The sequence below is a fragment of the Malaya genurostris genome, chromosome 2 (genome assembly GCF_030247185.1).
Source record: "Malaya genurostris strain Urasoe2022 chromosome 2, Malgen_1.1, whole genome shotgun sequence".
NCBI classification, from domain to species: Eukaryota; Metazoa; Arthropoda; class Insecta; order Diptera; family Culicidae; genus Malaya; species Malaya genurostris.
In genome coordinates this window covers 177,510,469-177,535,216 of record NC_080571.1, presented here as the reverse complement: position 1 = coordinate 177,535,216, position 24,748 = coordinate 177,510,469, and the positions used below count along the sequence as shown (strand labels likewise).

The 24,748-nt window shown below is 38.5% G+C and overlaps 1 protein-coding gene across 3 annotated transcripts in view; it reads left to right on the top strand.

Moving 5' to 3' along the window:
- The window catches only part of LOC131427598 (potassium/sodium hyperpolarization-activated cyclic nucleotide-gated channel 2), a 1,904,453-nt gene that overhangs the window by 1,061,637 nt on the left and 818,068 nt on the right, over positions 1-24,748 (top strand). For 2 of the 3 annotated variants that reach the window (XM_058590943.1, XM_058590945.1), the window contains one exon: positions 6,768-6,863. The exons of the other annotated variant lie outside the window; for it this stretch is intronic. In XM_058590943.1, coding sequence (XP_058446926.1) covers positions 6,768-6,863 — 96 coding nt within the window. The remainder of the gene's footprint in view (positions 1-6,767; positions 6,864-24,748) is intronic. 3 annotated transcript variants of the gene reach the window in all.

Sequence of the window (24,748 nt, the reverse complement as noted above, 5' to 3'; positions counted from 1 at the left end):
CTAATCCTATCCGATTCCTTGGCATCCTTAACAGCTGTCGAAGCAGGCAACTCCCGACATCCATTCATCCAAACAATTGAAGATCAACTCGACGAATTCACTGCCCTCTGTTGGATACCCGGGCACTCCGGTATCCGAGGCAACGAAGAAGCCGACCAGCAAGCCGCCCTAGGCAGATCAAGCAACCACCATAGCACCAGAACAGTCCCACCCGAAGACCTTACCAAAAATTTCCACATCGAAGCCACACTCAACTTCATTAGAACCTGGAGATTCACCCCCGGCCACACCCAAAAAATCAAAGATGAACCAAACAGGAACGATAGGTGAACCAACAGGAGCGATAGAATTGAAAAACGGGCGCTTTCACGACTACGAACTGGCCATACCAGAATCACCCACGCACACACAATCTCAAAGTGCCAACCACCACGCTGTCTAATATGCAACGTCCGACTATCCGTGGAGCACATACTAACCTTCTGCCCCGAATTCCAAGGACTCCGAAGAAAACACGCCTCCCTGACATTCAGCAACTTACCACCGTTCTACGAAACAGCTCGGACCGAAAACCACCCTACTCAGCACATTCCACAATCAACTTCCAACAGCCTCATGCACGTACAACAATATTGGACACAATTTTCAAACTGCACCCAACTTAGCAGGAACAAAAACCTACAAGATTGAATATCACCTGCCATCAACCCTACAACCCAGCACAAATGATGCCATCTACCGGGATATCAAAAAACTCTTCCGGATAATAAGTTGAAATCTCACCCAACACCGACAGTAGCAAAACCATCTACAGCTTCATGTTAACCACACAAGCCATCCAAACCGGAAAAGTGAAACCCACTTCGGTAACAGAATCAACCATTTATGTTTACAAAAGTCAAACTCTGTTAAATGACATGTAATTTATGCTTCCCCCTTATACCCCAGCTCCCACTCCACCACTCCGCTACTCAACACAACCATACCCCCTCGGCGAAAGACCAAACGGTTAAAATCGAGGCGAAATAAACCTACAATAATAATAATAATGCTTATGCGCTGTAAGCAATTCAAGTATTTGAACGAGGAGGACCGATTTTGGTACTGAGCATAATTTCGGTCATATTGGTCTAACTCATAAAATAATTAAAGTTTATGATTTGTAAAGTGCCGATACATCAAATTATAAGACTGAATGTGCTACAGTATATGGCTGGTTTTCATACATGGTACTTAAGAAAACCTTTACAATGTAACTACATTGTGTTGAAATGAAATGTAATATTTATTTGTAATATTTAATGTTCATCTGACAACAATCCTAATGAACTAAACTAAAAACTAATAAAACTAATTAAAATGGTAATAATTAATCTAATGCTATAGCACCGACGATGAAATTGTAAAGAGGTCATAATGAAATTGTTCTGAGCATACGGACTAGGATTAACGTGAAAAACGTGGTGGTTTTGTAATTCCGCCACAACTTCCTCGTAAAAAAAATGGTGAAGATTACGGAGTCATTTTGGTTTGATAAGGATTAAGGTCTGGTCTCAAGAAATCTCTTACAACATTGTGTGAAGTATTTGTTTTACAATCTTTTGATTTTTCTTCTGTGATATAATTCCTGGACTTGATTTTGCTTTTATGTTATTGTGCAATGTTCAATAGTGTAATTTGTGTGATATAACGTTATTTAAAGAAAAAATAATATGATAACTTTGAATGTAACGAAGATATGTGTGTATATGTGTACGTGTCAAATAAACTCACTAGGATGGCTGAACCAATTTTGACACACTTAGATTCCGATCCCATACGGAATTCCTGAATTTCATCCGGAACCGACTTCCGGTTCCGGAGTTATAGGGTAAAGTGTGTTGAATATTGTACACCGTCACTTAAACTGGCGGGACAAAAACCGTAAAAAATGTTATATACTAGACATAAAACCGTTATTCCCAATTTTAGGATCAAATGCAAGGTCTTATGGTCATACCAAAAATTACTGCATATTTTTGGATGCAACAAACATTTAAATCGTTGTTTAGAGTGCAATGGCAAAATTGCATAAAATCTTCAAAATTTGAATAAAAACTAGGAGAGTTTGTACGTCATGTTAGTTGGTGGCCGTACGAAGCGACTTCGATTATACCGGTTCACGAGTTCCGGTGTCGGAAGAGCATATACTAGTGAACCCAGTTCGTTTTCTTAAGGATGACCTACACGATGAAAGCACTGTTACCTTCTGTGTATTATACTAGTTAATGCACAAGTAATCTCATTGTTTCTTTCAAAAATCTAAGAGAAAATTTTTGAATAGAATACAACAATATTATACATGAGAAAGATATCATTACACTACTAGGTGGATGAAAACAGGTTTTCTCGTTTCTTACCGCATTTTCTCCATAGGCAAGTTTTAGCATCCAATGAGTCATGAGATGAAAAGCTGACATTTTAAGCTGATGAGAATGATTAGTAGTATAACGTGTAATACTTCCAGTAAATCTCGCTTGGTACGGGAGAGTATCTTGTAGGCGGTATCAGCAATGTGATTACTCACTAACTGCAACAATCTAGCCTATCACTCTTTTTGTCGATGGAACATACCACTCCATCCATCCATTTCTGCGGTAAAATCTCCTCTTCACAAATATAATATTTCATCCAGCGCAGCGCTCTAGCGAGTGCCTCTCCTCCATTTTTGATTAGCTCTCCTGGCAACTGGTCATTGCCCGCGGCTTTGTTGTTCCTCAGCTTGCCGATCTTCTCACTTGTCTCCGACAGGCAGGTGCTGGGAATCTGTCGTCGGCTGAGCGTGCACCCATATTGATTTCTGTGTCGATTTCTGTATCATCCACTTATCGATCACCTCACGTTCGTTCTTGTGCAGGTTACCACTGGTATCTCTTCACATTTCGACCTGTGGCGTGTAGCCTCTACGTGAGCGGTTCACCTTCTCATATACCTTTCGTGTGTCATTCGGGCGGTGCAGCTGTTCCATCGCTTCGCGATCTTGGTCTTCCTGGTGGTGCTTTCTCCTCCGGAAAGCCGTGTTCTGTCTTCTCCTCGCTTGTCTGTATCGTTGTTCGTTTGCTCTCGTGGGGTGCTGCAACATTCTCGCCCTAGCTGCATTCTTCTCTTCAACCAACTGCTGACAATCGCCGTCAAACCAGTCATTTCCTCGATTTGATAACACCGTACCTAGTACGGTTGCAGCAGTGCTACTCCCGGCGGTACTTACTTTCCTCCAGCCGTCTTCAATAGTCTAGCTCCAGTTGTTGTGTGTATTCCTTTCCAGTACAAATGCGTTCTTGTGCGACGACTGCTGTGGACCGTCTATAGTTTTGAGCGCATACAAACCATTTTCCAGCTGTGCTTAATTCGTTCCAGCGGTGCTTAAAATTCTTCCTTCTTGTCGTTGAGTCTCGTCTCATGTGGGCAGTCCACGCTGATTGCAGTGCACGTGTAATCCACACCTTCTGTCTCGTCCAACGAAATTCCTGCAGTGCAACGACATCGAAGCCGCGGATTTGAAGCTCATCATGCAGCATTCGGTCGTATCCGGGGAAGCCTAAGCGATTTGCATTTTCTTGTGCCTAGCTTCCAATCGTAGTATTTTGTTCGTCGCCTAGATCTTTGCCGATTATTCCGAGTCGTATTTCTTCCTTGACTGTCGTAACAGGTGTTTTGCGCGTGGATTATTAGGCCTGCATCAACCTCCTGTCTTGTTGGTAGGCCATAGTGTCAGCACTGTTTAGAGTCCCACACTGACACATGGACGGTAATCAGCCGCTCCTAACATGGAGAACAGACGCTATTTCGAGCCGCACCAACATGGGAAAAAGACGCTCGGGTAGGCTCGCTCTCTGTAAAGAGAACTCAAGCCCCCCCTTCCCTGTCAGCATTCGACCAAGGTCCCACCGGGGTTGGTTACCTCATCGTACCTATGGTTACTCGTACCCCAGCCGGCACCGTGGAGAGGTAGGGATAGGAGTTAGTCCAGTCGTTTACTAACCAAGTTTCTCCAAGTTCAGTTTCTCTAGAACGTCTGATTGATTTTCTATGTGGTAAACTACGGTATAATGTATGAAATTATCGTTGAAGGATACAAAGTAACGAAAAACCATCATAGGTATTTTGTTCCATACTTCCACAAACATCCGTGTGGACTACTCCTAACGTTCTTCAAGGCCTTGGCAGTTCCATATTTCTTTTGTTGCTGTTCCCCAGCTGACAACCATCACAGACTTCCCGTTCGTGAAATTCTCTAGGATTCACATTGATACCCCCAACCATTTGCTTTCTAAAAAGCAATTCGATTTCTGATCAACTCAAAGGTCGTTCATGCGACATTTTAAGAGTAACTTGTTTTTCGACAAACGTTGCAGGATTCATATTCACTAATGACGATTCGTTTTTTAATCTTATTAATATTGGATAAGCTATTTATATTTATATGAGACCTATTTATATATGAAAATAACCTGTTTTCCACAACGTCCTGCTTTTCCACCCGAAAATAAGTTTTCTTCCAAATAGGAAACTGAAAGAACGTTCTACAATATCAAATAATGTGCTTTATTTTTACAAAAAACCGAACAGAGCTTCATGTTTTCTTTCTTCGTAGTTCGAAGAAAGAAAACATTCAATGTTCCATGCCCTCCAGCAGGGATTTATCATTCATCATATGATCAGACGCGTCAGAGTCAACCACGATTATACCATTCTTGTTTTGCGAACAACCAGCCATCATAGCGGGTATTCTTCTCAAACATCTAACGTCCTTTTTCCTACTCGCTAAAGCAACATTTTCTGCTCTTTCCTTTCAGCTTCCCCAGCAGCAGCATCGCAAAACATTTTTCTTCCATGATGGACTTTGCACATAATACCTCATTAGATATCATCATCAAAGTGCCTTTCACATGCTTACACCTCTCCGGTATGGCAATTAGCAGTGCATGAACCTTCTCTGGCACCGTCAGTGTCGATCCTATGCGTTCTAATTCACGAATGAAGAGATCATATTCAATAAATATTCTTGACAAGCATCAAAATTTCACCGTTGTATGGAACACAAACGATCCCGCATGTTCACCGTTGTGGATGTACCGGCCTTTTGGTACGTTCACACCAGTGTGTCTATCTCCTGTTTCGCGTACTGTAGTAGAAACAATTTATTTAGCATAGTATTGTCTACCATTATTACAATGGTATCGATTGCATCGACGTCTTTATCCATTCCTTGGCTTAGCATCATTGATTTTTGATCTGCTTTTGCTGCAGTTTTCCTTGGGACTTTTAATGTGAAACACATTTTCGTTTTTTATATAGGAGTGCAAATTAAAAACTCAGGTTTTGAAAAATTACAGCTCAGTCAATATTCTATCAATCTTATGTCACCATTTGATTGGAAATATTTCTACGTATTGATTTGAATGTCCATAGCCATGTATTTTCCATAGCCATGTATTTTCATTGAAATGTTGATTAATAGCTAGCAGTGTCCTTTTTGTCTGCGAAAAATCTCCGAAATACCGAATTTCCCTGCCGCAGTCGACGGTTTTGAAGGAGTAAGCGATATATCAAAGGGAAACTAAACTTGAACACAAGCTTGGCAAAGAGAAGCTTACATATAGATATCCGTATCGCTAGCATGTACAAATATATAATTGGATACATTTGGGCTATTGATGTAATTTCTTCGGCTACAAAATAAATACAAATCACGACAAATAGAGTCTATATTCTGGGTTCGCGTATTCGAATCAATCAATTCAAGCAAACTCTCGTGCATTTCCGGATTCAAAAGTGTGACGATTAATTGAAAATTTCGATCATTAGAAATTTGGTTGCCTTGTTGCATATCAATGATTCGAACAACCCCATGGGACTGATCCTTGTAGTTTTTTGGAATAATCTTCTTCCGCAGGCGTACGATGAAGTGAGTGTGAGAGCTTCATCTTTGCCAAATGATGCTCAATACACCATTTCCAGGCTGCGAAGTTGGATTCGTCACCATCAAACATGTTTAAATTACTCTGTGAGGAGAATACTGCATGGAATGGTATAGTATGCTCAAGAGTTCCCCTCTCGTATTCATCAGCTCAGAGCGATCCACCTTCTCTTGCATTGCTTGATTTACAATCTTAACCTAGCTCCTATTGTAATACATATTACACAAGCGATGTATAACTCGAATATAATGGTCAACCACTGTCGACCGTATAGCATTGTTCAGCAACAGTGCGTAGCGTATCCATACAAAAGGAGATAGATACTATTGTCCTGTTGTGGAGTGTGTTCAGAAAGCTTGCATTACCCGCTTGCTTTCTGTGTCATAACTTTCTCCTTCTTCCTCTCTCCGTGTATTGCTTGTACTGATAGCACTACACAAACAATAGCTATGATTGACAAATTGAATGTTACCGCGGATTAAATGTGTATTTCAACAAGTTTGACCGAAAATAACTCTAGTGGTCTTTTCCCTGCTCTTTAATAATTAATTAAACTAATTACTGTATATGCTTATGTTCTAAAATAATTTTTCATTATTTATCACATAAGAATTTATTAAAACACAAATAATATTTCACAGGTATTTTACAAAATTCGTTCCGTTTTACATTGAAAAATATTTGCACTTTCACCGTACAAACACACATTTTCACTAAAATTCTAAATATTTTTTTTTTCATTTCATTTGTATTTTAATGTTGCCTTAACGAATCCTACCTTTTTTTAACTATTTTGTAATTTTATAGATTCTACAAAATCTACAAAAAAAACATTCAGATCGAAGAGGAAGATCTTTTAGAAAAGAACAGGCGGGCTTTTCAAAGAGCAATCTTATTTTTAAGGTAATATTAAAGCTTGATCGCCTGTTGCATAATAGTGTAATTTAATTTATTCAACCCGTTTTTATGAGATTGCCAATTATTATGCATTAAATACTTATTCATAGTATGTCGCTTTCGAAGTTTCTTCATTTTTGTTTTTGTTTGTTGATAAACTTGACTAATGGCCTCGAAGTAAATATTATTTCCATTATTGTATCATTTTATCGCTCTGAATGATGTTATGCGTTCTTATATAATAGTATTTCAGTGATTAGAACATAACTACATTTTTTATTTTAAATATATTGCAACTGGCTAGTCAACGATCGTTAACGTATGTTTGCTACTGTATGAAAATTTATTTTATTGCTAAGTTTTTCTCAAAGCTATAACTTCATGGTTATCATATAATTCGATGTTGATACAATTTTAAAATACATAACGATCAGATTACAGTAGCTCTATCGATATTTCATCGTTATTAGCAAGCAATAATCAGCACATATGATCCTAAATAGTTGGTCAATTGAAGCACTTTTATAACAATGCTTTTAACATTAATTTGGCTTATATTATTGCTAAACAATTATGTAATATCTCTTGCATATGAGTGTCCATTCATCAAATGTTAACTACTGACAAAAGTTCATTGTTGAAAATATCGAAAAGTTATTTGTAGTCGTTAAGTCTCATAACAAAAAAAAATTGGCAGTTATTGAGAAATGCTATAGACAAAGAAACACTAAATAAAATGTAAAATTTTACTACATAATACCTAGCCTAACAGTCGGTGTTGAACATTTATTTCCACTGCATACGAATGGCTATTGGCTCCTTTAAACTTTTCTGGTTACCTAGGGTTGAACAGTCCTTTTCAAGGCTACATGAAACACTATTAGTCATTTTAAAGACTAATAATTAATAAACTATTTTTAGCTATTCATCCAAAAAAGGTGAGTGGGTGATGAGAGAGTTATAACTGGAGAACGAGAATAAAACTGACATTCTTATTTTATACTTCCGAATATCAATACTCGTTTGTTAAGTATAACTTAAATTAACAATATGTCAAACATTGATTTGAAAATCAAAATTTAAACTGTTTACATGTATCCAATGATCTGAATTCTCACGAATAAATGTGAATGAATTGATAATATGTTTATAAAGCTTTTGTTCTTGATAAAATGTTTACAAAATTTTTGATCTTTTTGACAGGTTGAACTGTTCTATGGAAGATAACAGCCGTGTCCTCCTGTCAATATCAAATATTTATGTTGTAGTAATTCATAAGAATCTGTAACTCTGCGAAAGTCGAAATATTTATGCTCGATGGTTTCGGTTTGTTCGGAACATGCTGTTTTCTCCATTTGTTCATTCTTCAATATGCATCGGTCGTCTGTGTGGAACTTTTCCGTTCACCCACATATATAGTTCACTTCGTTGTGGATAGATTTTCTCATATTATTTCCAATTGGCGGCTTGGTATTGCCGTTAAACTCTACGTATCTCGGATTGCTGGTTCTATAACGATGGATGAGATCGGCGGAGGGGCTTTGGCGGACTTGAAAAGGAAAAGATGGAATGTTTTCTAGAGTTAATTTTAGGTAAAGAAGGTTTATCAAAGTGTTTATATGGAGTAGAAGTAAACTGGAAGATTTCGGATCCCCTGAAAACGTATACTAATTAGTAGTGCCTAACATTTCAAGGCCAAAAGTTACAGTTTTAGGTCGCTTTCCTCTAACCGGCATGTGAGTTGTGTCTTGTACCATATTTTCGATGTGATGGAAGTATTTTGTAGGGTAACTTTTGGTGTAAAGATAAGCTATGTAGAGTGTGAGTCCACACCAGCTGCTCAAAATTTGTCACAAGGTTGTCCCAATTTATAGACATTATTGTCCGAATTGAAACAAACAGAAAATTATGTCTCACTCTGTCAAATGCATGATTGTGTTCAAAAGACAAAAGCTTTCCCCTTCTTATATATACTTTCAACTGTGCTATTTTATCTTTCAAAGCCAGTGTGGCTGCACATCGCGTAAGACATTGAGGGTATAGATCACTTTTTCAAACTTCTGCTTCAGATTTCTAGATATAATACTGTAATCGTAATTGATAAGACTGATTTATCTATAAGAACGAGCATTTTCACCTCCGACGCGTTTTTTCAGAAGTACGATTAGCCCGTCGATGAATTGTGATGAGAAGCTTGACGTGTAGTGATTGGACATGAGTATGGATATCACACGAAAAAAATCCCTACTCACATCCAACCTCTTCAACTATACCTTTGTCGATCATCATTATCAACAGAAGCTTGCCAACTGGCATATGTTCATTGGCGAGACGCGCTCTAAAATTCGTAGAAAGCAATCGGTCTGTCATAAACTGTACTCTCAATAGCACCTGGAATAAAGCAAAGAGCCGACCCAGACTATAATGAATTTATAATTATTATACAACATGTCCATCGAAATATTTTCAGGATTTCCATCGAGCGTAAATAATACAGGACTCCTTGAGCATGGCACTATATGGATGTGTCGAAAAATAAATTAGAGTCAGGGACATTTAGGAGGCTAACATGGATAGGAATATATCTTGAAGGGTTGATTTCCTGTGACATATGGTTATAAAATACTGTCATGAATCTTATTTGAGATTGATGCTTAACTAGCCTTTCGAAGATAATAATAAATAGGGAACTCAGTACCTCACATCTTATTGGCAGTCGTGATGGAAGCTCCAAAAAGCGATCTTTCAATGAAAGAACTCCCGCTGGAACTTCATGTATCTATGTGTCGAATGCATGCAGCCTAAGGCAATTCGCAAACAACAGTGCTGAATTCGCTCCAATTTGATAATATGAGAGTTCGCAGCAGAAAGAAAGCAAACTCATCCATATTTCATCACTGAATGTATCGTTGTCTGATATAATTTTATTAGATCTTCCGGATCAGTACCCCACCAAGATCCTGTTATTGTTCAAAGAAAATATATTCTTTGTTGGCATTTTGTTATCAGATACCTAATGTGTCCTCTCTATTCTCCACGAAGCAAACCACTTCCCGAGGCATTAGAACGTTAAAACTGGTGCGATCATCATATGGAGCTGAAGCTGCGCGGGATCATGCTTTCTTGGCAAGACGACCAGTTCAGTTTTTTCCGCAGAGAATTAAATACCCAGATGAACAGCCCAAACGGACAAGTTATCTAAAAGTGTTTTTGCCTTTCTCATATAGAAAGGTTATGCAATCACTTGAAAAACCGACTAGTGAAAATTGGCCCGGAGGGCCAAGTGTCATATACCATTCGACTCAGTTCATCGAGCTGAGCAATGTCTGTGTGTGTGTGTGTGTGTGTGTGTGTGTGTGTGTGTGTGTGTGTGTGTGTGTGTGTGTATGTGTCAAATAATCTCACTAGGTTTTCTCGGAGATGGCTGAACCGATTTGGGCAAACTAGGATTCAAATGAAAGGTCTCGTGGTCCCATACGGAATTCCTGAATTTCATCCGGATCCGACTTCCGGTTCCGGAATTATAGGGTAAAGTGTGTTTAATATTGTACACCGTCACTTAAACCGGCGAAACAAAAAACGTGAAAATTTTTCTAAACTGGTCTCAAAACTACACAAATCGATAGTCATTATCCGTAGGCAACTAAACAAACCGATTCAAGATATCCTGGTTCTCGGTATCCGGTTCCGGAAGTACCGGAAATAGTGGTCATATATACCAAAATGGATCTCACTCACTTTTCTCAGCGATGGTTTCACCGATTTCCACAAACTAAGATTCAAATGAAAGGTTTTCCGGTCCCATACGGAATTCCTGAATTTCATCCGAATCTGACTTCCGGTTCCAGAATTATAGGGTAAAGTGTGTTCAATATTGTACACCGTCACTTAAACCGGCGAAACAAAAAACATGAAAGTTTTTCTAAACTGGTCTCAAAACTACACAAATCGATAGTAATTATCAGTAGGCAACTAAACAAACAAATTCAAGTTATCCTGGTTCTCGGTATCCGATTCCGGAAGTACTGGAAATAGTGGTCATATATACCAAAATGGATCTCACTCACTTTTCTCAGCGATGGTTTGAGTGATTTCCACAAACTTAGATTCAAATGAAAGGTTTTACGGTCCCATACGAAATACCTGAATTTCATCCGGATCCGAATTCCGGTTCCGGAATTATAGGGTAAAGTGTGTTCAATATTGTACACCGTCACTTAAACCGGCGAAACAAAAAACATGAAAGTTTTTCTAAACTGGTCTCAAAACTACACAAATCGATAGTCATTATCCGTAGGCAACTAAACAAACCGATTCAAGATATCCTGGTTCTCGGTATCCGGTTCCGGAAGTACCGGAAATAGTGGTCATATATACCAAAATGGATCTCACTCACTTTTCTCAGCGATGGTTTCACCGATTTCCACAAACTAAGATTCAAATGAAAGGTTTTCCGGTCCCATACGGAATTCCTGAATTTCATCCGAATCTGACTTCCGGTTCCGGAATTATAGGGTAAAGTGTGTTCAATATTGTACACCGTCACTTAAACCGGCGGAACAAAAAACGTGAAAGTTTTTCTAAACTGGTCTCAAAACTACACAAATCGATAGTAATTATCAGTAGGCAACTAAACAAACCAATTCAAGTTATCCTGGTTCTCGGTATCCGGTTCCGGAAGTACTGGAAATAGTGGTCATATATACCAAAATGGATCTCACTCACTTTTCTCAGCGATGGTTTGAGCGATTTCCACAAACTTAGATTCAAATGAAAGGTTTTCCGGTCCCATACGAAATACCTGAATTTCATCCGGATCCGAATTCCGGTGCCGGAATTATAGTGTAAAGTGTGTTCAATATTGTACACCGTCACTTAAACCGGCGAAACAAAATACGTAAAAATTTTTCTAAACTGGTCTCAAAACTACACAAACCGATAGTCATTATCAGTAGGCAACTAAACAAATCGATTCCGGCTATCCTGGTTCTTGGTATCCGGTTCCTGAAGTACCGGAAATAGTGGTCATATATACCAAAATGGATCTCACTCACTTTACTCAGCGATAGTTTGACCGATTTCCACAAACTTAGAATCAAATGAAAGGTGTTTTGGTCCCATACGGAATTCCTGAATTTCATCGGGATCCGACTTCCGGTTCCGGAATTATAGGGTAAAATGTGTTCAATATTGTACACCGTCACTTAAACCGGCGAAACAAAAAACGTAAAAAAATTTCTAAACTGGTCTCAAAACTACGCAAACCGATAGTCATTATCAGAAGGCAACTAAACAAACCGATTCCGGCTATCCTGGTTCTCGGTATCCGGTTCCGGAAGTACCGGAAATAGTGGTCATATATACCAAAATGGATCTCACTCACTTTTCTCAGCGATGGTTTGACCGATTTCCACAATCTTAGATTCAAATGAAAGGCTTTCGGGTCCCATACGGAATTCCTGAATTTCATCCGGATCCGACTTCCGCTTCCGGAATTATAGGGTAAAGTGTGTTCAATATTGTACACCGTCACTTAAACCGGCGAAACAAAAAACGTAAAAAAATTTCTAAACTGGTCTCAAAACTACACAAACCGATAGTCATTATCAGTAGGCAACTAAACAAACCAATTCAAGTTATCCTGGTTCTCGTTATCCGGTTCCGGAAGTACCGGAAATAGTGGTCATATATACCAAAATGGATCTCACTCACTTTTCTCAGCGATGGTTTGACCGATTTCCACAAACTTAGATTCAAATGAAAGGCTTTCGGGTCCCATACGGAATTCCTGAATTTCATCCGAATCCGACTTCCGCTTCCGGAATTATAGGGTAAAGTGTGTTCAATATTGTACACCGTCACTTAAACCGGCGAAACAAAAAACGTGAAAGTTTTTTGGTCTCAAAACTACACAAATCGATAGTAATTATCAGTAGGCAACTAAACAAACCAATTCAAGTTATGCTGGTTCTCGGTATCCGGTTCCGGAAGTACCGGAAATAGTGGTCATATATACCAAAATGGATCTCACTCACTTTTCTCAGCGATGGTTTGAGCAATTTCCACAAACTTAGATTCCAATGAAAGTTTTTCCGGTCCTATACGAAATTGCTGAATTTCATCCGGATCCGACTTCCGGTTCCGGAATTATAGGGTAAAGTGTGTTCAATATTGTACACCGTCACTTAAACCGGCGAAACAAAAAACGTAAAAATTTTTCTAAACTGGTCTCAAAACTACACAAACCGATAGTCAATATCAGTAGGCAACTAAACAAATCGATTCCGGCTATCCTGGTTCTCGGTATCCGGTTCCTGAAGTACCGGAAATAGTGGTCATATATACCAAAATGGATCTCACTCACTTTTCTCAGCGATGGTTTGACCGATTTCCACAAACTTAGATTCAAATGAAAGGTCACCCGGTCTAATACGGAATTCCTGAATTTCATCCGGATCCGACTTCCGGTTCCGGAATTATAGGGTAAAGTGTGTTCAATATTGTACACCGTCACTTAAACCGGCGAAACAAAAAACGTGAAAGTTTTTCTAAACTGGTCTCAAAACTACACAAATCGATAGTCATTATCAGTAGGCAACTAAACAAACCGATTCCGGCTATCCTGGTTCTCGGTATCCGGTTCCGGAAGTACCGGAAATAGTGGTCATATATACCAAAATGGATCTCACTCACTTTTCTCAGCGATGGTTTGACCGATTTCCACAAACTTAGATTCAAATGAAAGGTCTCCCGGTCCCATACGGAATTCCTGAATTTCATCCGGATCCGACTTCCGGTTCCGGAATTATAGGGTAAAGTGTGTTCAATATTGTACACCGTCACTTAAACCGGCGAAACAAAAAACGTGAAAGTTTTTCTAAACTGGTCTCAAAACTACACAAATCGATAGTCATTATCAGTAGGCAACTAAACAAACCGATTCCGGCTATCCTAGCTCCCGGTATCCGGTTCCGGAAGTACCGGAAATAGTGGTCATATACACCAAAATGGATCTCACTCACTTTTCTCAGCGATGGTTTGACCGATTTCCACAAACTTAGATTCAAATGAAAGGCTTTCGGGTCCCATACGGAATTCCTGAATTTCATCCGGATCCGATTTCCGAATCCGGAGTTATAGGGTGCGTACTAGAAGAGTTTGTGTGTCATGTTAGTTGGTGGCCGTACGAACCGACTTCGATTATACCGGTTCTCGGGTTCCGGTACCGGAAGTGTCGTTCTCTTAAGGATGGCTTACGCAATCAAAGCACTGTTTTATTCTGTATGTTATGCATAAACAATCACTTGGTTTCTTTCAAAAATCGAAGAGAAAATTTTTGAATAGAATACTACAATATTATATGTACATGAGAAAGGCATCATTACACCACTAGGTGGATTAAAACAGGTTTTTGCAGATCAACAGCTTTGGGTCCAGTTACTGAAACCACGCCATCATTTGCCAATTGTCTTAGTTTGCATGGGGTTACTAGACAGCTGCCAATGTCATTCACATAAAAATTATAGCGGAGTGGACTTAGGCATGAGCTTTGTGGTTATTTCTGCATGTTGTGAATCCCCATGTGGAAAATTCTCAGACAAAAGGTTGTGCAAATAATTATTTATAACAACATATTTATAACAGATGTCGTTTGTTGTTTTTGAGCGAAGGCAATTTGGATGTCAGACGAAAGTAATGCAAGGCAAACATTCGTCCCTTTATTTCCACGGAAGCGATTGGAAGTTGGTTTCCCCGGCTTTTGAATGGCGATAACTTTCACTTGCCTCCAGTCTGGTGAAACAATGTTATGTACAAAAAACTTGTTGAACAATTCTTACTAGCGTCTTTTTACGTTACGGTTAAGTAGATTCTGCACCATGTTATTTTTTATTCTGTTCAACCCAGGAGCGTTATTGTTACAAGACAAGAGTGCTATAGAAAATTCCATCATTGAAAAGGGGCTACCAATAGAATAATTATTTGGAGTATATTCCCGAATAATGCTCTGCGCAGGAACAGAATCTGGGCAAACCTTCTCATCAAAGTCAAATATTCATCGGTTGGAGTATTTCTCACTCTCATTTCTCACGTTACAATTCCTCACTCTTCTGGTCGTGCTCATTTTTTCAAAATTCTGAGGAGTTCCTCCTTCTCGTTTTAAAAAACTTCTTGCAAGCAGTTTTCCTTCTCGTTTAAAAAAACGTCTTGCAAGCAGTTTTTTTCGCGTGTTTAGCAGCTAAGCACTCTTTGTCCCAACAAGGGTTTAGTGGCCTTCAATTAGTCGTTGGACCAAGAAATCATTTGGTTCTTCTGGACCAAGAAATCAGCTTGTTCTGCGGCCTTCAAAATCGAACAAATGAGGAAGTCATATTCTCTCAGCAGGGAGAGTTCTTCCATTGAATTCAAGACACTTGAAATCAGTGTTTGTGATTGTCGATAATTTGGCTGAAGCGGCTCCATATTTCTCTACATTGTATACATTTTCAAACTGGCAGAAAATGCTATAAGAACTCGTTGCCTCTCAGTGCATGAACCGCGAGAGAATTTTTCAATATTTCTTCGCTCCACTTCATACTCTGAATATTTCACGGCCCTTAACATATATATACAGTCAGGCATGATCGTGGCTGTATGGAATTTACCAAGAGAGAATCGCAAGTTGACAATTATCGCATGAATTCAAATCGATGATTCGACTTGATGATGATTCAAAACCCTGATGTGGAGCTGTCACAGACATTTTCATAGACACAACTTATATAAAGGCTACATGCACATAGTTAGATTAAGCGGCAATAGTAAAATAATTCTATCACAATTATCCACTGCTCGTATAAAATCAGATCGCAACACGAGAATGAGCAACCGATTGTTGCTTCAGAGAGAATCCCCACAGCAGAATCCCCACTGGTGTACTTTCTATGTTAAATGAACCAGGTTGGGTTTTTGTTGCTGAGATGCTCTCTTTGATGCCACTGATTGAATCGTGTGAAGAGTTACTAGAGAGCGTTGTTTGATACTTTAATAACCATCCTTGCTTGAAATATTACTTTGGTATTTAATCCAGTCAATATTTTTTGTCAAATCATATGGAATATTCACTGAAGTAGCAATGCATTTGCTACTGCTAATTGAAATGATGGCTGCCGTGTAAATCAGGAAATATTGTCGAATTGAAGTCGAGCAAAGAGATTTATCTTATGCACTTCGACGTGCAGGAGGTCTTGGGATCCGTGTCATGCTACTCATATTTAATACCGTCATGTTAAAACTGTCGCTAATATTATATATTGAAAATGATCTGTAATCATTGTTAAAGGAGCCCCACATAATTCCGTGCGAATTGAAATCTCCAAGAATCAATCGTGGAGCATAAAGGGCTTCAACCATTTCATTAAGCTGTCGTTGTTCAACTTATGCTCTTAGAGGAATATAAACCGAAGCTACACAAATATCGTTGCCTCTAATGTTTATTTGACAAGCAACCACTTCTATACTAGAGGTCGAAGGAATGTTTAATCTATGAAAGGAATAGCATTTCTTAATTCCTAAAAGCATTCCATCACACGAAGAGTATCTATAGAGACGTATAATGTTAAAGTTATTAAAAATTTTTTAACTATGCAATAAAATTTTGAATGAGTCAAGTTTTGGCATGAAGCTTCGACAATTCCACTGCAGAACAGTGATTGAATCATTTGAATCACTGATGATAAATCATCTATCAACTCTGAGAGAATTCTACATTCAGCTAATGATTGCTTAAAAAAATTTCTAGCTTATGGAAGGAAAGCCGTTATGCGGGTTTTGCGAAAATCCATTCTACAATTTCCTAAAACTTCAGCAATCCTATTGGCGGCTGTTGAAAGGCGCCTACTGGATTATTGTCTATTATTGTTCTAATCCCCGGTTCGGTTCGTGAATTTGACAAATGTGGATGCAAAGTCATTGGTTTCGACATTTTTGGGTTTACACAGGGATCTCTTTTTGATAGTGAAATTTTAGGTGTCAGTTTTGATAATTTGGAGGAGGACTTCTTTTGGGACACTTTCGACTGGATTCTATTTGAATGTAGATTCGTTTATCGGCTATGCAGTCAATAATGGATTAAAACGATTATTTTTGTTTTAACACCCAACGTTTCGACGCTACTGGTTTGCGTCTTCTTCAGGGGAACTGTATTTAGAAATAGACGTTACAAACTATGTTCGACTAATCACAATTTTGAAAAGACTTACAAAAACAGGTTATCGTTCCTCGTCAAAAACACTCTTGTAGGTGTCAATAGTCATACGGTGGAGATTCAGCTTCTGGTATAACTACAAAAACACATATAACAAATATTCACAAGAAATGTACAAACAAGGCTACTTACAAAAATTACAATAAAATTACTCATTAAAATTTGTCTAGAAACACAAACTAAAAAACTTTGGCTATGGTCACTTTCTTTTGTTTTGGTGGATTTGTTTTTCTTCTCTCTGATTTCTATCTATGGTACAAACTGAAATATTTCGTTGCTTGGCGGTAAAAAAGGGTTATGATATCTTGGAAATATTTCTTGTGAAACAATTCCTAATTGTATGCAATATTGCTGCGTATACTACACTAAGACCATCTGTGTCTGTACGATTGTTAACAGTATGTGATGTATTGGTTATATGACACATTTCTAGATATGGGAGAGCTGAGGAACGGAAAGTGCGATCTACTACTGTGGTCTTATCTATTGCGAATCTGTGTTCGTGATCAATGCAATGTTCTATTAGCGCAGTTTGTGCTCTAAGAGATGTGATCTGATTATCTGTGTGAGTATGATCTTGTATGATATGTTCTAATTTGTTTACATTTGATTTATGCCCTGCTAGTCTAACTTTTAGAGAATTTTTGGTCATGCCGATATAGCAACTTTCGCAGTTGTTACATGGTATTTTGTATATAACATAATGTTGTTGCATTATAGGAACGGGATCTTTAACTTTACTATGGAGTGAACCTACGGTATGTATCTGCCTGCAGGCGCATCTTACAGAACTGTAGTCTTTTTTTTTCAAAACACGGATGATTCGTGATGTTAGTCCATTGATGTTTGCTATGGATCGGTAGGTAGTTTCAGATAACGATGGTGCTGCTGATGACGATGCTATTGATGATGAGGCTGTTGACGACGATGATGCTGGTGATGTATGAGGTGAACCGTTATATGCTGTGTGTGAGCTATTTTTATGTTTAGCGTAATGGTGTTGCAATAGACTGTTGATGAAAGTTCGGGGGTAGTTGTTTTCTTGCAAGTTATTGAAAATTATCATTTTTAATGTTTCCGGATCAAGGTTGGTTGAGAGAGCGTATACTCGGTGGATGAAATTTTTGGCTACGTTAATTTTGTTATTGAACTGGTGAAACGAATAGAAATTTAGCAGACGGCCTGATGAGATTGGTTTAGAGTACCATTCGGTTTTGAGTGTTTGGTCTGCTTTACGAATAATTGCCATGTCGAGATATGGTAATCTGTTGTTTTGTTCTATTTCTATTGTGAATTGTAGATGTGCTTCTTGTTCATTGAACTGTTTGAGAACAAATTGAGCTTTATCTCCTGTTACGGCAAGAAAAAGGTCGTCAACATATTTTCCTAGCACGGGGATTTCGAAATTAAATATTTTTACAGTTTTGTGTATGAGGTTGTCCAGTACGATGTCAGCTAAAATCGGTGAAAGAGGGCTTCCCATCGCAGTGCCAAACTTTTGACGGTAGAATTTGTTTTTATAGCAAAAATAACTGGATTCTATGAGGAAGTTCACTATTTCGAGAAATAAATCCAGGTTTATGTTTGTTTTCTCTCTTATTTCTGGCCAGCGTTCGATGATGTTTCTATTTACGAGCTGTATCGGTATGTTTGTAAATAATGAAATCACGTCTAGAGAGATCAATATGTAATTTGGCGGTAATGTTATACTGTTAATCATGGCTACGATGGCTACGAACTTATAATGCCATCTGTCCTAGAATATACGGCCAATCAAAAGCACACAAAAACAGTCTTCCGTTGAGACCGGTTGTACCAAATGTTACTGCACCTACATACAAACTATCCAAATACATATCAAACATACTAAAAGAAGCTGCCTCTAGCAGATATGACATAAAAAACTCATTCGAATTTTGTAAAATGATTAACAGTATACTATTATCGCCAAATTACATAATGATCTCTCTAGACGTGATTTCATTATTTACAAACATACCGATACAGCTCGTAAATAGAAACATCATCGAACGCTGGCCAGAAATAAGAGAGAAAACAAACATAAACCTGGATTTATTTCTCGAAATAGTGAGCTTCCTCATAGAATCCAGTTATTTTTGCTATAAAAACAAATTCTACCGTCAAAAGTTTGGCACTGCGATGGGAAGCCCTCTTTCACCGATTTTAGCTGACATCGTACTGGACAACCTCATACACAAAACTGTAAAAACATTTAATTTCGAAATCCCCGTGCTAGGAAAATATGTTGACGACCTTTTTCTTGCCGTACCAGGAGATAAAGCTCAATTTGTTCTCAAACAGTTCAATGAACAAGAAGCACATCTACAATTCACAATAGAAATAGAACAAAACAACAGATTACCATATCTCGACATGGCAATTATTCGTAAAGCAGACCAAACACTCAAAACCGAATGGTACTCTAAACCAATCTCATCAGGCCGTCTGCTAAATTTCTATTCGTTTCACCAGTTCAATAACAAAATTAACGTAGCCAAAAATTTCATCCACCGAGTATACGCTCTCTCAACCAACCTTGATCCGGAAACATTAAAAAGGATACTTTTCAATAACTTGCAAGAAAACAACTACCCCCGAACTTTCATCAACAGTCTATTGCAACACCATTACGCTAAACATAAAAATAGCTCACACACAGCATATAACGGTTCACCTCATACATCACCAGCATCATCGTCGTCAACAGCCTCATCATCAATAGCATCGTCATCAGCAGCACCATCGTTATCTGAAACTACCTACCGATCCATAGCAAACATCAATGGACTAACATCACGAATCATCCGTGTTTTGAAAAAAAAGACTACAGTTCTGTAAGATGCGCCTGCAGGCAGATACATACCGTAGGTTCACTCCATAGTAAAGTTAAAGATCCCGTACCTAGAATGCAACAACATAATGTTATATACAAAATACCATGTAACAACTGCGAAAGTTGCTATATCGGCATGACCAAAAATTCTCTAAAAGTCAGACTAGCAGGGCATAAATCAAATGTAAACAAATTAGAACATATCATACAAGATCATACTCATACAGATAATCAGATCAAATCTCTTAGAGCACAAACTGCGCTAATAGAACATTGCATTGATCACGAACACAGATTCGCAATAGATAAGACCACAGTAGTAGATCGCACTTTCCGTTCCTCAGCTCTCCCATATCTAGAAATGTGTCATATAACCAATACATCACATACTGTTAACAATCGTACAGACACAGATGGTTTTAGTGTAGTATACGCAGCAATATTGCATACAATTAGGAATTGTTTCACAAGACATTTTTCCAAGATATCACACCCTTTTTTACCGCCAAGCAATGAAATATTTCAGTTTATACCATAGATAGAAATCAGAGAGAAGAAAAACAAATCCGCCAAAACAAAAGAAAGTGACCATAGCCAAAGTTTTTTAATTTGTGTTTCTAGACAAATTTTAATGAGTAATTTTATTGTAATTTTTATAAGTAGCCCTGTTTGTACATTTCTTGTGAATATTTGTTATATGTGTTTTTGTAGTTATACCAGAAGCTGAATCTCCACCGTATGACTATTGACACCTACAAGAGTGTTTTTGACGAGGAACGATAACCTGTTTTTGTAAGTCTTTTCAAAATTGTGATTAGTCGAACATAGTTTGTAACGTCTATTTCTAAATACAGTTCCCCTGAAGAAGACGCAAACCAGTAGCGTCGAAACGTTGGGTGTTAAAACAAAAATAATCGTTTTAATCCATTATTGACTGCATAGAGAAGGACTTCTTTCTCTTATGTGACCCTTGAAGAGTGACAAACGATATGCCTTCACTATTCATCTGAGTCAGATTCCTTTGACTCTAAATTTGAAAAACTGATTTCTGTTTCGAGAGGAAGACGAAAATTACAGCTTTAAACATATCTTCATATGAGCGCTTAGACCGTGCTTGTGTAGAAAGCTTCATTTTGTCTTTGAGCAACTTAAATGCAGCGCATGCTGATCGCAAAGATTATCCTTATGGATATCGCAAAGATTATCCTTATGAGACCCTCCACTTCGGATACATTTAGGCTTATTACTACAATAAGTTGCTGTATGCCCGAATTTTTTACAATTCATGCTATTCCTAACGTGCGGAACGAAAAGCCGAACAGGAAGACGAATTTGATCGATGTAGACATGGCTAGGCAACGCAGATTCATCAAATGCCACTAGAACGAATCTCAGAGACGATTAGACTTGCCCAATCATTAATAGATGCTGAGAACAATTGCTTGCACTCGAGTATCTCAACTCCCTCAAGCATAAAGTTTTTGAAACGACCAATCCCATTTTTAAACAAGTCATCGACTGTCTGATTTGCTTCAGTACACCGTCAATTTCCACATCCTTCGATGGAATGTAAACTCTATATTCAAGAACGAATAATTTACAGATTGCTATTCCGTTAGCCTGTTTCAAATCGTTAACAACTCGAATTTTATTTACCTTTGAGATTTCTACAACTCCAGAGAAATGTGATGCCAAATCTTTTGTAATTTGCATCAAGTTCAATGGCTATAATTTTACTCGAAATTAGACTATCCATGGCCTTGAAATATGCTCTAGACAAAGCTTAGCCCTGGAAGTATTTATGTTTTTACTAGTAACCGGAATCAGATTCGGATGATATTCCATGAGATCATTCATTAAATTAACTTATTCTTACCTTTATATATAGAAAGGCATTAGAATTGCTGGAAAACCCGACTATCAAACGGAGCCTAGGAGACCCATAGTGTTATATAGCAATCGACTCAGCTCGACGAAATCGGAAATTGTCTGTGTGCGTTTGTGTGTGTGTATGCAAAAGGTGCACATAACGGATTTTTATCGAGCAATTTTCTCAGAGATATATTACCCGATTTCAGCAAGCCTAGCTCGTTTTAAAGCTAGTAATAAGCCATCGATAAAGTTCGAAGATCAAATGGCTGTGACTTTTGGTTTCGAAGATGTGATGGTATAAGTAACGTTACCGACAAAATGGGATTGTTTTTTAACCGCTTAAGTTTCTCGGAGACGACTAAACCGATTTTAACAAGCCTAGGCTCGTTTAAAAGCATTATTAAGTCTATTATTACTGCGACTTCTGGCTCTGGAGATACGTCGGTATAAGTGACGTGACGTGGATTACCTTGCACGTGCAATCCAACCGTAGCGAGGCCGAGCATAAGGATAAATCCAGCCCTCTTAGTCTTGCTGATGGTGCAGGAATCCGTGTCATTTTTCTTGTATTCAGAATAGTCATATTTTCATGTCAGTTTTAAAATCTGTTTCCCCCATTAGTAACTGACCATATTTAAAACTAGCTCAAGACAGCTCTACGTCTTAACAACGACTCAAACACAAATCGTGAATGGCTATCAGAACTTTGAGCACCTTTACATGTTGTGTTTGAGACCACACAATCGTCACTGCTGCTATCTCATGTTGGCTGAGATCGTCGTTGTATACAGGGTCCGACATGTAACTTTTTTTTTAAACATGCAATTAAACACAAACGGTTCATCCGATTTCAAGATTTATTTTTTTTTATATTAAAGTACAATCCTTCCGGGTAATTGTGGAATATAATTTCATTCAAATGGCTGTTTCGGCTGGCCTTGCAGTACGCCATACGGTCGGTCTAGTTTTTTAGTACATTTTCGATTGTATGCCGCTTTATTTCAGCTATGGCTTCACAAATGTTGTCCTTCAAGGCTTGAATTGTCTCTAGCTTGTCCACATAACACTTATTATGACAGCCCCCCAAAGATAATAGTCTAACGGCGTCAAATCACAGCTCCGAGGCGGTCAAATGACATCCGGATTTCGATTAATTATTCGATCTTCGAAGACTGTGCGCAGAAGATCGATCGTAGCGTTGGCTGTGTGACACGGAGCGCCGTCTTGTTGGAACCAAATGGTGTCCAAGTCGTCCTCTTCAAGTAACGGGAAGAACCAATCGCTTATCATGGCGCAGTAGCGCTCGCCGTTGACCGTGGCGGCGGCTCTTGCCTCATTTTCGAAGAAAAATGGCCCAATGATGCCGCCAGTCCAAAATCCACACCAAACCGTCATTTTTGAAGATGCATGATAACGTACGAGTTTTCCGTCCCCCAGATTCGATAATTTTGCTTATTAATATAAACGCCGAGATGAAAATGTGCCTCATCCGAGAAGATGATTTTTTGGCAAAAATAGGCGTCTTCTTCAAGCTGACTTTCAAAGTAAAACTGCACTATTTTCACGCGTTCTTCAAGCGTATACACAATCATTTTAGTTTAGCGGAAGGATAAAACTAAGTTTCTGTCAAATCAGAAGTGACATTAAGGTTACCAATGTCGAAATAACCGATAGTTCAAAAACAAAAAGTTAGATGGCGGACCCTGTATATTACAAGTGTGTTGCAAATAGCAATAACTTTACGTCTGCTTAGCGGTTCAAATTGAACTGTTTAAGTTCGCAGTAAGCAGTTCAATTTGAACTGCTCTGCATTGACGAGTCTAAGACGAAACGTAATGATAGTGAAATTGGTTATGTGCCCTAGCAAAAAATAAGGTTAACCCCTAAATGACCTTCTGAATCGGCTAGTATTAGTCGAAACTTGTTTTCGTTCAGCACGTCAGGAAAGACGTAGCACTTCGGTGCTTATTACAAGTGTGTTGCAAATAGCAATAACTTTACGTCTGCTTGGTGGTTCAAATTGAACTGTTTAAGATCACAGTAAGTATTTCAATTTGAACTACTCTGCACTGACGAGTCTAAGACGAAACGTAAAGATAGTGAAATTGGTTACGTGCCCTAGCACAAAATACGGTTAACCCCTAAATGAAAAATCTCAAATCAGTGTCGGCGGTACAATTGAAATGAAATAAATTGTGTGTGTGAGTGTGCGATAACATTTTCGCGGCTCTCATTAAATTATTGTATTCACACGTCAGTTTTTTAATCTGTTTTCCACGTTAGATACTAATCATAATTAGTCATGTTGAGGTTATCGCATAGATCATAGATCGCGGATGATCTGTTATCAACATGAAGACAACTCCATCCCGTACCGTGAGAGTTGAAGTCGGTACCCAACCGAAGCTCTTGGTGGATTGTAAATAGAAGCAATGCAAAGGTCCTTGCCTTTCATTGTGACATGACATGCGACGACTCCAATACCTGGTATCGAGGGGAAGTTAATTCGATAGAATAAATAGCACTTTTTGATTGCCAAAAGTACTCATCTCGATCCAGGCGAATAATGTTGAAACCGTGGAAGTTTAGGGATACATCAGAAGTAAGCAAAGTTTCGCACAATGCAAATGCGTCACATTTCAGATTATTCAGTAGAATTTTAAAAGGATCTATTTTTGGGATGATATTTCTACAATTTCACTGTACAACAGAGATTGAATCCGTGGCCTCGGTGGATGAGTTAGCCATCGAAGGATACGATCGCTGAAAGAAGGGCCCATTTTGCAGTCAACTGCTTCAAAAATGTTGAAATATTGAAAGGTGGTAAAAATCCAATCCACAACATCAGAGAATTTCATTAACCCCGTTTCCAGCTGGTTCTCTGGGGTTTTCAGAGGCACTTGGGGATTTTGGTGTCCCAGG